This window comes from Homalodisca vitripennis, chromosome 4 (assembly GCF_021130785.1).
Source record: "Homalodisca vitripennis isolate AUS2020 chromosome 4, UT_GWSS_2.1, whole genome shotgun sequence".
NCBI lineage: Eukaryota > Metazoa > Arthropoda > Insecta > Hemiptera > Cicadellidae > Homalodisca > Homalodisca vitripennis.
Window position 1 is genome coordinate 47989738 of NC_060210.1, and position 15091 is coordinate 48004828.

Here is a 15091-nt window from a genome sequence, read left to right on the forward strand (position 1 = left end):
AAATGATACAACTAACATATAATAAATATTTTACTGACTATGCCATGCTTGTATATTAGCATGATATTCTCGATGTATGATGATACAGAAAACGTTGCAAAATACGGCAAGCACTGTTCACACATATTGACCTCTCCACCTTTGGTAAGCTGTTGGCACGCTTTATAAGAATAGAGCACAGAAGCAAAGTACTAGAAATGATTCCTTTCATGATTAATTTTGCTGTCGGTTTTAATTATAAGTACATCATTTTAAAATATTCCCATTTAATCGTTTTCGTACGCACATATATGATGTAGAATGATCGATGTTCCAGATGGCTATGAAGATTCTCGTTCTGTTATCGCTGGCGATTGTGGTACTCACACATCCTCTAGAAGTGTCTGAGGATGAGCTTACTCAGTGGCAATTATTTAAGGTAAAAATTGCATATTATAAAAATTTATCGTAAAATGTGGTAACCATATATAACTCTTAGTTCAAATATTTTTAACATTTTAGTTGGTTTGCGTTTTGACACATGATATACTCAAAATAATAATATATATTATTACTTTACTTTATTTATACAATTATAGACAAAGAATAAACTAAATTATTGAATTGCATTAAACTTTGTCTCATACTTTTTCTTATACTAGCTTCACTTAAACCAGCATAATTTCTTTTATAATACATAAAATAAAGTAATCAAGAATTTGCTTTTAGTTATAAATTAGTCATAGATATTAAGCTCTGAATAATACGACTTTTACATAATCAATATATATATTTAAATAATACTATTTTAGGTACAGCACAATAAGAATTTTTTATCTAATGACGAAGAGGAAATGCGAAAGGGTATTTACTTGAGTAATCTACGATTTGTCCTGGAACACAATGCCAAGTACAAGAGAGGAGAGGAAACATATGAAGTGGAAATCAACATTTTTGCTGATATGGTAAGCAAATATATCTAAGAATATAAATATTGTTTGAATGATTTGTTTTCCATCCTTTTATCTTATTTAGTTACTGACTAAGACAACTTTGAATGATTAACAAATAAATGAAGATAACACATAAAAAGGATCTTTTTAAATGTATCAAGTACTGGCAATATAAAAATGTTTGAATTTTTGCTAGGGTTTTTGAGATGTTGCAATAAAAGGACATTTGGAATTTAAAATAAATTCACAGTTATCAAAACTTCAAGATCAGTATTGAAAGTGTTTAAAATTGAAATACATTTTCCTGTACAGGTTAAATGAGTGAAGTTTTATTTTTATATCTTCGCCGATCAAATAATGTTGGGGACTATCCCAGTTTAGTTATGTATACTTATGTGTCTATTAAACTATTATATAATCTCATAGACATAATTGTGAGATAGATACAAATTTCCACAAATGTTCTTTTTAAAACTTTTAGTTATCACAATTTTAAAACGGACTTTTCCACTAATGAAGACTGTTTATTCTAACTTAACATTGATTTTAGCCATAAACATTATTTATTAGCGTTAAAAGAACGTAAAATCAAGTGCCTTCGGATATGTTGTATGTAAATTTTTAAAATCGATATAGTTCATTTTATTATATCGATGTCCTGAAGTCAAATATAGAGATAAGCAATCATGCCGAAAATTAATATATACATTCTCCGACAGCAGAAAAGGAAATTGTGTCTGCATAATGGGTGATATGTTTTAATGTCGGTTAGCCAAATACCAGGGATTGATATCGACCATCATAGAAATTATTGTTTTCTAGGTAGAAATGGAGTTTCATACAAAATTCAAAGTGCATAGATGAAATCTTTATCGAGATATCTTGCCACAAGATACATTCCGTAGATTAGGTTTAAGAGCAAAGTTCAAACAATAACAGTTCCGTTAAGCCAACTAGTGTAGTACAACGCAGGATTGCACTCGAGTGAAATATCACCAACTATAAACATTAATTTAAGTTTACTATGTCTTCTTTTTACTTTATAAATAGAATTTTACAGTATCACGTATAATCATACATGATTTCACACAATTTGTTTACAAATGTATCTATTTTGCTAAATTCCCGTTTCCAACATGGTCACTCATAAAAGCAATGTAAACTATTCGTTAATGCTTAGGTACATGCCTAGGTGTGACAGGCACTATCCTTGATCACATCATGAATAATTTCTGTATTCATTCTGCTAATATAGAAATTAAGATTTATGCAAAATTTCAAGTGTATATGTTAGTTTGTTTTCTACTTATTTTGTAGACAGACAGACAAATAGATAGAACTAAAGAAAACGGATAAAAAAAAATTGGTCTGTATTATAAAAAAAAAAATAAGTCGTGTCTACCTCGAATGCTGGAAAGTAGCTCACTTTAAACAAATTATAAAGTTTTCAATTTAAATTAAGTAATTGTGTTTATTTTAAACATAGGATGATCTATATTTTGTAAAAAAATTTTAAGTAAAATTTATTCTTAATTGTTAAGAAATTAAAAAGTCTATTACCTTGTATTTATAGACTGCTGATGAAATACTCTCAAGGAAAGGCTATCGACGACCAGAGGGAGAGACGCGCGGTGGGGAGCCCTTCCAGGAGGCGACAGGAGTCGAGTTGCCTAGTAATGTAGACTGGAGGAAGAAGGGTGCAGTAACTCAAGTGAAAGACCAAGGCTTCTGCGGATCATGTTGGGCATTTAGTGCGGTTAGTTGCCTTAATTTAGAACAGAAATATTCAATAAAAGTTTAATAAGCTTTAACATAACTTACTGGGTTTATTTTATAACTTTAATCGTACGTAACGTAACAATGACCAATATTGTCCACGTAAAAATCAGACAGAATTACTGAACAGCACAGGAACAAAATTGTATTAATTGGAGAATTTTTTTTAATAAAGCAGTTACCATGCTTTCATTCAAAATACAGATCCCATAACATTAAGGCAAACTATACTTTTATTTTTTTTTAAATTGTATTTACTGTATTATGTGTGGAATTTTTAATGCCACCAACATTGCTTGTATAATTCAATTAAAAAGATCATATTTAATTTATTAAAGCTGTATTACTAAATAATTGTTATTGCTTTTCGTTATAAACTTGTAGTACATACAAAGTTTTAGACTAAAATAATTTATTTAGTTACGTATTACCTATGATTTGGAACATAATTATGTGATTAACTAGCTATTTTTATTATCTTTTAATTATTAAATATATTAAGTTAAATTGACTTATAATTGTTACTAAATTTCATCATTACAAACATTAAAAGTGATTAACCACAGGTACAATATCATTTTGATAACATTTCGATTAAAAACAAACATAAAATAAAAATCAATACCTAATATTTTTAAAAAACATTTTAATTTTTAAGAAATATTTTTAATGACTGGAATGAATTAAGAAACATTTCATCAAGTAGGGTCCTGTACTTTAAAACTAATCAATTTGTATCAAAAATATAATATGAATAGTTTATTTATTTTGGTTATGAATTAACAGACTGGTAGTCTAGAAGGCCTGCACTTCCTGAAGACCAAGAAATTGGTATCGCTGAGTGAACAGAACCTGATTGACTGCTCCAGGAAAGAGGGGAACTTCGGTTGTGAAGGCGGATGGCCGGAGAAGGCTTTTAGCTACGTCAAGATTAACAAGGGCATAGACACAGCGGTATCTTATCCTTACGCAGGCCAGGTTAGATAATTGATATTCAATTTTCTTAAATCGTATTAAAAACCAAATGCATACCAATAAACACTAAAAATATGTTCTTTATAAATGGCGTATTGTATATTTTTCAGAAGGAAAATTACGAGTTGCAGTCAATCACTTAGTAACACATAAGCCAAGATGATAAACTACATTTTAATCCTAGGATTTAGAACATATCTTAAGTGTTATTTGTGTATGCTTTTTTATTTGTAAGTGCTGGTAGACCACAGTATCTACTGTAACCTGTATATGACACCTCGGTGTGGTATATTAACCGTCTTTATTAGTTATGGTAGCAATACTGTACAGTCAGATGAGAGCTAAAAGCTATTTGTAAATGCCATATACACATTTTAGGGCTAGGCTTTTCTTCTAAAATATCTATGCTGGGTGTACTAATCTATTAGATTTCACTAAAGATGGTTCAATGTTTTCTTATAAAATTGTTAGTATTTTTTTAACTAATGTAACTTACATGTATTTATACTTCTCACATATTTAAATAAACCAGTAGGTATAATTGAAATGCAGTTCTAGCGAAAGTTGAAATCAGTTTAATAAAATAATAACTTTGTAAAAGACTTGGTTAAATGTCTTTAATAAATTTTCAACTAAATATAAACATGCATTTGACCATGTATCCCATAATAATTGAAGTAATCAAATTCCCTGGACTTTTATTGTATATTTACACTCCTCACACAAATCCTTAGCAAATTGTGTGCTGTATTTTAATTTAGAAATAAAAAACAATAGGTTTAACGATAAATTAGAAAATTTCGATTACGGAAACAATGATTTTTCATTAAATAAAATTTTATTTGAGTTGAAATTTGATGTTTGGCATAACTCTGCAACTAACGTTAACGTATGAAAGGACTGCACGAGGGAGTCAAATTTACTGATTATATTTTGATGGCTCAACCATTTAAGATTGATTAGTCTTGATCATTGGGTAGGGGTTGGGTTGGTTAAAATGCACTTTAATTTCCTTTTGCAGCACTGCTATAAAACTTCTTGCATTTAGTGAAACCTTTTACAAAACACTAAATTCATAAATAGTATATTGAAGGAAATATTTTTTTGGATGTCCAGTTTGAGTTGTGTTAAATCTAGTAGTGTATGTACAATAATTTGTACATACACATAGACTCAGACTAAAGTATGTATAAAGATGAAGAATAATACTAAATAAAAATGTAATTTAATTCTAATTTTCGTTGGTGTAATTCATAATTTTAGAGTTTATCTATGTTTAAAATTTAATTATGTTTCCAGGACTTAGACTGCCAATACAATCCCAAGACCGTCGGCGCCACAGACGTAGGCTATGTGAGCCTTCCGAAGGGCAACGAGACGAGCCTTCAAACTGCAGTAGCCACGGTTGGTCCTGTCTCTGTCTGCATCGACGCAAGTCTTAAATCCTTCTCTCTATACAAGCGAGGTAAAATACTTAGTATTTTAAAAGTGTATGAAGTTTAGAAGTTTACTTAAATTTAGTTTGTAAATTATTGGATTTTTACAAATTGTTTGTATTACTTTTACAGGAGTTTATCGCGCAAAGGGATGCTCAAAAGTCGATCTAGACCATGCTGTCTTAGTTGTGGGATACGGAAATGTCAAGAAAGGAGGCGACTATTGGCTAATCAAGAACTCCTGGGGAACAGATTGGGGAATGAAAGGCTACATGATGATGGCCAGGAATCACAACATGTGTGGTATTGCTACTGAAGCGAGCTACCCACTTGTGTGATATTTTCCAATTTTGAACTGCAAAATGTCAACATAAGCTGTATTGATAAATACAACACAAAGAAATAAAATGCAATTTGAATCTTATATTACTTTCTGGTTATACCTTTACCATATTTCTAGGCATTAAAACTTAACTTTTAATTAGATAAAATATGGTTATTTTTGGTTTATATCTCGTAAATTTTAACGAGAACTAAACTGCTAGACATTTTTCTAATTCCTACAGATTGTTGAGTCTACGGTCTGTTGTACTCACATGTATACAGATTATCTCTTTTATTCATAAAATATTTATATTAATTTCGGAGTGTTGACAGAACATATTTAATTTATATATTTTTAGATACAGTAACGTTACCAAGATAGTCTGAACTTGAGATTTAAAATTTTAGAAAAGTTTCATTTCTTAATGGTGCATGAAACGCCATGGGATTTGGCTGAGAGTTGGCGAACACCTGTAACTTACAGTTAACTACAGTGATTATCAAAGGATAAACATGTTAAAACGGACTTTGTATAGTAATGAAACACTTTAACGTGTAATATAACACTCCTAACATATATAATGGTAATATTGTTAGATTTATTCTTAGTTTTTAAAAATTCTTTATTTAATATTTTACTATACATCAAATTGAAAGCAACACATTTTTCATAGAATACACTTCTTTATTCAAACTTTTTAATTACTACTTTAAAAAACATAATACTAAAAAAAGTATTGTAGTTTGCCTCATAACAAAATAAATCTTTAAGAATTTAAGGGTAACATCTTTTTATTATATTTTAAAACAATTAAGAAATAATAATATCCAGTTTTAAAAATGGTTAAATTTTAACGGAAGCAAATATTTAAAAATTAAACAATATGATACAAATTTCAAAATAAATATGTAAAAGATACAATATAAATTAATGTTCCTTGCAGAAGTTTATTCGTCACAAAAACTCTTGTCAGCAAAGGAGATGTAAAATGCCTTCTCTGTATGATTATTTTCTGTATACGTGTAGGCAGGACATCTAGAAAATAAAAAGTTATATATTTGAAAATTTGTAAGCAACCTCATGAATAATGTCACGCGAAGCATTGTGTGGTGTAATCCTACCTTTCAAATTCGAAAAAATAAATAATATTGTTTATTATGTCTTAAAATATGTTAATAATAATTGATATATTATTGATATCCTCTGCAGAAACTAAATATGAAAATATTGTAGTCACCGACAATAGGTGAAGCTAAATATTAAAAATAACATAAGTTCCTTTAAACGCAAATATTGAAAATGAAAAAAAATGAAAATGAAAATTCCTTTATTTAAACAGGCAAAGTTAGGGCCTCATGGCCCTTTCTTTATATTCCTTTCTTTATTGAAAATAACAGGGGTACATGGCAATAAACATAAGTAATTTGTATACTTATATAGCCTACACACACATAAATCTTTTAATTAAATAAATAGGCTGTGAAACATCGCATTTAAAACTACTACAATATTTATTTTAACAAATGCTAATATACGTCTCTCCGTAAGTAAGCAAACTGCAATCGTAATACATGCTATTCTGTTAACGACCATTGTGAATAGCATTTAAACTCATTGCAGATGTATGATTCCAAATAAATGGTGAAAAAGGCATTATTTCAATAACATTTTAAACATTGCAATTTACTTCCAGTCTAAAGTATTTCTGCTGTTACAATTGAGTTTGCTTTGTTTTCCTGTTCAAGAGTGAATAAGAAATTCTGAAATACCTACTTCTGTCAAAAACACTGTAAATCTATACTCAAAGATGGTGTCAAATTGTATTTAATATCTACATCCTAACGTAAACAAAAACTGCATATTTTTGTATGCAAAAATGTACATTTAGTTACCGTCTGTTATAATCTATAATGGGCTAAATTATTGAAATATTATGATAAATTATTAGTTGTTTAGCAGTGTGTTGAAATGATGTTCTCTATAATTAGTTTTATAACTTAAGTTTCAACCCTTTAACAAAATACTAACATATTTATTTAATATGCAAATATTGTAACACAATTCATATTGAAATAAAGGTGAATTCATTGTAGCTTTTTAACAGAATCAATAATAGTGGTGAGATTCGAATTCTAATTTGGACAAATAAAAGTACAAAGTAATTTTAAAACTTACTTTTAACTTATAATAATTGAATAGTACCTGTGTTTGAAATCTAAGCATTCCCATTTCTTTCAAAATCGTTTCTGAATTGAGTTATATCATAGTCAATTAATAAAATACGTTTGGTGGTGAGAGTTTACGGGGTTACAAAATAAGTCTGATTTGAGATTAAGTATGCATGTCTATACTATTACTAGGAATAGCTGCCGTCTATCGTTATTATATTTGAATAACCACTTCATCAATAACGTCGCTAGGACCTAGTCTCACTTGAATAACGATTATAACGATTAGTTTGCAATGTTATTCACTGTATCTTATTAATTAAAAAAAAAAGAAAAAGCAGTGGTTGTGTTTCAAGCATATATACTGAGATCATTATTCAAATTCAATTATAGTTTTATAACAAATTTTTGATCCAATTAAATTAAAATCTCTCTTTTCCAGACAAATACACACAAAAACATAAATTAACAGTTATTTTATTGTCTTGTTGAGACACAGAAATTAGTAGCTAAAAACCTTAATAAATGCAGTGTTTGAAGTATATTACTAGATATACTAGTTAATAGCTAATTATATTCTTTATAAATTCATGGAAATTACCCAGTGACTTTGCAGAATGAAATATCCTAACAACCCTACCCTTTTACATAAACACGAAGATATTCATTTTTACGTGTGTATGTGTTCCAGGTGGTGTATAAAAGTGTTTTTAGTGATGGAACAGTTTTTCTTATCGTTAGACTATTAAGTTTAGGTGAACGTAAATAAATACACAGATGTATTACTATAAAATAGGATATCAATTCAACATTATTAATGATATTGTAAAAACTCTATAAATAGAAATATATCTTTTGAATCTTAATAAAATTATAAATACATAAAAAGCTCATAATAACATATATTGATATAGGGTAAGAGGTACAATTGTTGTCAGGGGTACATAAGTTGGCTTCTTTTTACTCTATTTAATATAATAAGAGTGCTTCATACTCTGTGGAGGAAACAGGTAGTTCTCGACATTCCCAGATGGATGCAGCACATGTTCTTTCAGTGGAAATCAACACGTGCCTTTTCTGTTGTATGCTATTTAAAAATCTCTAAAAGATAAGCATTTCACATCTCTTTCCTTATTAGTTAGTTAAGAAACATGATTTACAAGATCCTCTTAAACAACAGAATAGTAATGTTTTGTACATCTCATATTAATTTTACTTGAAATATGAACTTCAAGGGTAGACTTTAGGTTATTGTTTGGTAACATAACCTTAAAAACGTTCATCATTAAGGGGGTGCCAATAACTAAACCATGTAAGTGGTCATGTTATAATAGTTGGAACTTGTGTGCCAATTACCGTACCCCTGTGAACATATGGTGTTTTAGTTGTTGGTATGTTTAGGATTTTATTTTCTAATATATACTTAAATATTAAATAATTTAAAAGTAATGAATGTACCTGAATATATGCAAATTTTCAGCATTAAAAAACTTTTTAGCTGAATATTTATTTTTTGCTTATAGGTACAATGAGGCTGATCTAGAAGCTGCAGTAAGTGAAGTGAGAAGAGGAGGTATATCCAAAAAAGCAGCATCAATTTATCTACTATCCAGTTTCGGTTAAGTAATAAATTTGAATTAAAAAAAAAGAAAAGGGACCTGAACCATTTTAAGTAAAGAAGAAGAAGGGGTTTTGGTTAAGTGGTTAAGTGAATGCTGCAGGAAAGGATTCCGCAGAAGAAATTACGACATTTTGATTAGTGTTCTAGAATTCTTGGATGTTAAAAAAAAAACCATATTCAGAAGTAACTAGCCTGGAAGAGGATGGTATCGAGCTTATTTACGACGTCATCCAGAAATAATACAAAGAAAGCCTGAAGCTGTGACCAGCGGAAGTTACTGTGTTCTCGAATCAAACATAAAAAATTGGTTCGTCGAAATAGAAAGTGTTTTAAAAGAGGAGGGCTATTCATTGGGGACGAGACCAACGTTTTGCTGTGCCCGAACAATTCCACAGTTCTTGCTCCGAAAGGTACAAAAAACGTATATGAAGTTGAACAAGGGAATCTTTCCTGCATTAGGATTAAACCACCCGCATTAGAACAATTTCTTAAGATGTGGTCATCATAAAACGAATCCGCACTAACCACAGTATACTTGCGGACTCAAGTGAAGCAGATTTCAATGTATAACTTGTGAATGCGGAGCAGACAAGTGAACCATTCAACTCATGGTGTTGGAATATTCTAATATGACATATCGGATAAATTTCGTTGACTTTCTCATGCCAACGGACTCTGTAATTGATTATGTTTCTAACTTGATGTATGTTTGTGAAAGTAACTAATCTGTAACCGTGTTATACACTTTTATTTTATGTACACACACTTTACCCACACTGTAAAACACCGTTATGTATTTTATATTATGTGCAGCCGTACGATAGATAAATACATAAATAAATACGAACAACTTTATTGTTTGATGTAACAATATTCTACTCAAACGCCTAACATAATCCTGAATAAAACTAACATTATTATACAGAAAAACCTTATGGAATGATTTGTTTTCAAGTTTTTGTTTCTTTATTGTAAGACCTGGTTTGACTGCCGGTCATCTTATTACAGCCAGGAACAATGATAAACCTCACGCAATTTGAAGACCTTATTTTTACTTTTAAATTTGTAAGAAGTATTTATTTTAAACGTATAGTGCAAAGATATAACGTAACCAAGCGCTTTTCATATTTTGAAAATATTTATCAATTATTAATGAAATAAATCTAAAACTTGTTTACACTTTTAAGTTTAATTATTACAAAGGTATTGACTACAATTAATAAAAGTTATAAGTGTTTGAAATTTAATTAATTAAATCTTTAAAGTTACACGCGTAACATAATGTTATGATACAAATAAGGGTGCAAAATTAAATGAGATTAACATTGATTTTATGAAAAAACTCAAGGTCGTTTTAAAACTCTTAATGGTAACATGTAATGGGGAATGTCAATCGTAGTCTCAATTAACAATACATTTTGTTTAAATTTTAAGTTCTCTCATAATCTAAAATGTTTCTTAGAAATTAAAACTGTTAGTAAAATATTTACATTTTTTCCATAAACTGTTATTTGTTTCTTTTTTATTTAAAAGCAGGTAAGTACAATTTGAAGTATCAAAAGTGTATGAATCTTTAACGGAGGTTCTATCACGTAAAAAGCGCTACAATATCACTTTACAAATAAACAAAGAATGGCTGACGGTTTGCCAATATATCACAGTTCTTATAATGCAGATACTTCAAACTAGAGAAATCTTTCTCTAATATCAAAGAATTCAAAGAAATACATACTTTGTCAAGTCTCCTGAAGTCAAATGAAAATATTAATGTAAGCAATAAAGCACTCTTCAAAGTATTTTTGTACCGATTAATATTATTTTCCAAGTTAAGTGATTATAACTTAAAGAAAATAGTTAATAACATACGTAAACTTAAATTGACATTATTGTAAATGTGTTTTCATAAATATAAATAACCAGGTTAACTATTCATTAATTTTACTACTTTTCATTTTCCTGCCACAAACCATGTATTTGATCATACAACCAACCACACAGACATTTATCGCGTTGATGCCCCATTGATTATGAAAGCGGATCTGCGAGTAGATAGATCTGAGTCAGTTCCCACGTTGGCAATTGGGCTACCACAATATTATCACCTATTGCGATCATAAAATAGAAGGAGATTTTCAGATCTCATGTACGATAAGGAAAGAGTCAGGGAATAAAAAGATCACCTAATTCCCATAATATGAAATGGGAATCTATGATACTTTCATCTTTGACTCTTGCACCCTTTTAGTTGATTTTAAATGTATAAAAAACTTTGAATAGTACTGGCGCTTTAGTATATACAAAGGGGAATACGTATTCATGATAATATTACTTAAAATGGATACAGTCAATTGCTGATTGTCAAAAATTCATCAGTTAGAGAAACAGTGTTAGGATGAATTGATCTGTTTATTTAAATACTGTGGAAAATAAGATTTGCAATAATGTCAGCTCTGACCCATGTAAATATATCTCATAATATCAATGATTACGTAGACAGAGTGAGTGAATATTCAATATTTCGCTCACTATTAAATTAGAACTCCAGATAATGTTATCTCTAGCGGTCACACCCACTTAACTAATTGTGAGCACCTCACTAATTAGTCGGGCATGGCCTGCAGATTGTTGGGCCCCTATCAGTTCCCACACCGGGGTACGGCGAGTCGATACAATGTAAGCCCTAATGGACAAATCCACTTAGGTAATTGTCATAATATAACTAAATATGTTTACAGTGTCACCACAGGGACAGTTTTTCATCATTTTTTACACTGGGGAACATGGAGACACGGTGAACACCGACAAACACATCCACATAAATATCAAACATACTGTCACTGATAATATCGGTAGAGTCTAGGCATGAATGTTAGTTTTTAATTTTCGTACTTGAAAAAAAAACCATGATGTAGAAGCTTTTGATGACTCTACTTGATACAATTTTCTAATTTTCATTAATGATCATAGATACATAGGAATGAGAATAAGTGGATCTTAACTTCCAAACGCTGCATGAAAATTGACCAGTTTATTATTTGGACAGCGAAAATGATATTATTGATATTATATACATGAAAATGTAGCTTTGTTTGTTTTTTTAGCTTTCACGTGTGAAATATTCATCCGATTGCGTTTAAAATATATATTGACATTCTTAGGTTCCCTAGGATGAATATAGGCCTTGTCTTGTTTTGGAAATGTACTATGGGTACGCCCTACTGATCATAGCAGCAGTGAAAAATACCATCCTGAGCTTTAAAGATGTGGAATATTAATTGAAAGAGCCTGTTAAATGTAATTAACTATTCAGTATAAACATTGTTAGATGACAGTACAAACATATGTTTAGTTGATTGAACCATTATTTTTCGTTTTTTAATATTTATAGTACGTAAATTCTCTGAGGAGTATTTATTAGTTTCACACCAATTTTAGATTTCCGCGATTAGGTAGGTACTCATCTACCTAAAACATAAGAAAGTCAGAATTTGACTCCGAAGACTCCTTTTGAAGCAGTCGACAAGAGTTATGCTACATAAACGTTCGCCTAATATAAATTGAAATGAAATTTGTTTTAGCAAATTTCAAGTACTAAGCATAAAACACAAAGATACTGTACTTTTTTGACTACCACCTTAAATAACTATAACATTTTTTTGCCATCTTAGTTGACTTTTGACAGATGTGTGCTTCTCATAAGTTTGTGAGTAGCACAAACTAAATGCTGTCATTTAGTCCTTCAATGGTTGGTAGCTTGATAACGTATTCCAAAGCGTTTTTCCAAACAACCTTAAAAAAATTCCGGCAAACATGAGGGTCAGTTGAAAGCACTAATTCTCGACATTACTCGGTAGTTCAATCGGTAAACATTTCTTACATCAATTTTCCAGCCTCACGAGTGAAAGAAAAATTATTATCCCTCGGTCAGCCATTGAAAAGTGTTTTCTATTACACTATCGATTCTTAATAATTTTAGCCCACAATAATTAAGATCGGATAGGCTAATTTATCAAAATAGTCGTAAAGATGCTCCACTACCGTTCTGCAGGTCTTATATACCGTGGACCGTGGACATAGCCATCTTTGTGTCATGTCAACACAATGCAAATTCAGGACATGTCTTTGAGAAAACCTTTACGTATCTTTATTATTATATCAATTTCAACAGCTTCCTACAAGCTCCAATGTAAGACTCACCTACATACGTGACTGTACTTGTTCATTCACACGTAACCCATCCAATTCGGTTTTTACTATGTCTAACTAAACTTCAGTTTCAAAAGAAGGTTTGTGAAACTCATTTTAATTTACTAAAATGAGAACAAATCTTCAATGCAGAGCAAGGGATTGTTTACTTTAAATTATTCTGATGTAGTCAGATGTTGATTTTAGCCTTGAAAACCGAATACAATTTGCGTGACAAAACATGTCTATTTGATATCAGCCAACTGTTTATTTCCAGCATTCTGGCGTCTAATTTACTAATATTGAGCTCTTTTTAATTTTTTTAAATAGAATTCATAGTTGTTATCCATACAGCTATAAAATGTCCTATCTCTCATTCTAATCACGTAGGTCTATCTGTTTTTTAATATTAAGGAGAAGACTTTGTTAAAATTAGAAAAAAACATTTTTACAATACCAATAACTTCTGTTGTATATGCAGCTGTTTTTTAGAAATTTATAAATCTCAAAAATAATATATGGACATTTATAGTTTTTATTTATGTATACTGGTTTAATACATAATAAGACATTTATAAGAATATACATATGCTCTATTTGAGGGGAATTTCATTTAAAAAAATATAAATTCGAATAAATACATTAATATTTAAGACATTTAGTGAATATAGAGAAATATACCATGTGAATTTAAAATTAAATGTATATAAAAATTTTTAAAAAAGTTTTGAGGCTTTTGGTAGTGTTCTACTGAATACAAAAGTCTATATATCTCAACCAAAGTAGAGGTGTATAGATCTGATTAGTCAAAACACCTTTTTAAAATAGCCCCATGTTAAAATTGACGCATGAAGAACTCATTCGATTGACAATGGCAGTTCCTTTACATATTATTCTTTTCTTTAAATTTTAAATTACTAAGGTTAAAACCATGGTCATAAGTTTAGGTAGTAGGTTTGGGACTGTTTGGGCATGAGTAAAGACAATTTTTGGAAGCACTGACACCATTATCTGCAGGATCATTTAGATATAAAAATGCTAAATAAGACTGATTGCAGTAAATAATACATATTTTGACAAAGGTTGATTAATTTTAACAAATTTAATACGTGGGGGTGGGCCAAGCTTCCCATACACTGTATTATGTTTTCAGCAACATTTCCACAAAAACCCGCCTAGTAATGCTGTTATTCTTAGTGTTGTTGAAACATCTCGAAGAACAGGTAGTGTTTTGACACAGCGAAAGGGCTTTTAAAGGTCGCCCAACTACTGTCCGTACAAATGAACACCGCGGAAGAGTGTTGCAGCACGTGTTATAGTCACCGAAAAAAGCCTATGTGACCTTATCGTGAACTGAATATTAGCAATATGCCAATGGGAACAATTTTCAAAAACATTGGTAGTTTTCCCTACAGGATACAAACTGGGACAACCTTTGAACAGTAGAAACAAACTAGCCAGAGTTCAGTATTTTGCTTCAATATTAGCAATACGCTTTGAAGAAATTGAGTTTCTGAGTGATGTATGGTTTACAGATGAATGTCATATGCACCTTAGTGGTTTCATAAACAAGCAAATAACACGTTTCCTTGGATTTGAACGCTCTGACATTGTTATAGAGAGGCCACAGCTTAGTAAGCGTTTAACCATGTGATGCGCTGTGCCAGGAAAGA

General features: G+C 30.2%; 1 protein-coding gene across 3 annotated transcripts in view; it reads left to right on the forward strand.

Annotated features, from left to right (window-relative positions):
- Window positions 1-322: 322 nt before the first annotated feature.
- The window catches only part of LOC124359293 (procathepsin L-like), a 32324-nt gene continuing 17555 nt past the window's right edge, over window positions 323-15091 (forward strand). Inside the window, exons 1-6 of one of the 3 annotated variants that reach the window (XM_046811916.1) lie at window positions 323-418; window positions 792-944; window positions 2506-2688; window positions 3495-3686; window positions 4983-5148; window positions 5252-5522. In XM_046811916.1, the coding sequence (XP_046667872.1) occupies window positions 323-418; window positions 792-944; window positions 2506-2688; window positions 3495-3686; window positions 4983-5148; window positions 5252-5457 (996 nt within the window). In that variant the 3' untranslated portion in view covers window positions 5458-5522. Of the gene's footprint in view, window positions 419-791; window positions 945-2505; window positions 2689-3494; window positions 3687-4982; window positions 5149-5251; window positions 5523-15091 lie in introns of those variants that run through there. The other 2 variants (XM_046811918.1, XM_046811915.1) reach the window with 2 other exon arrangements.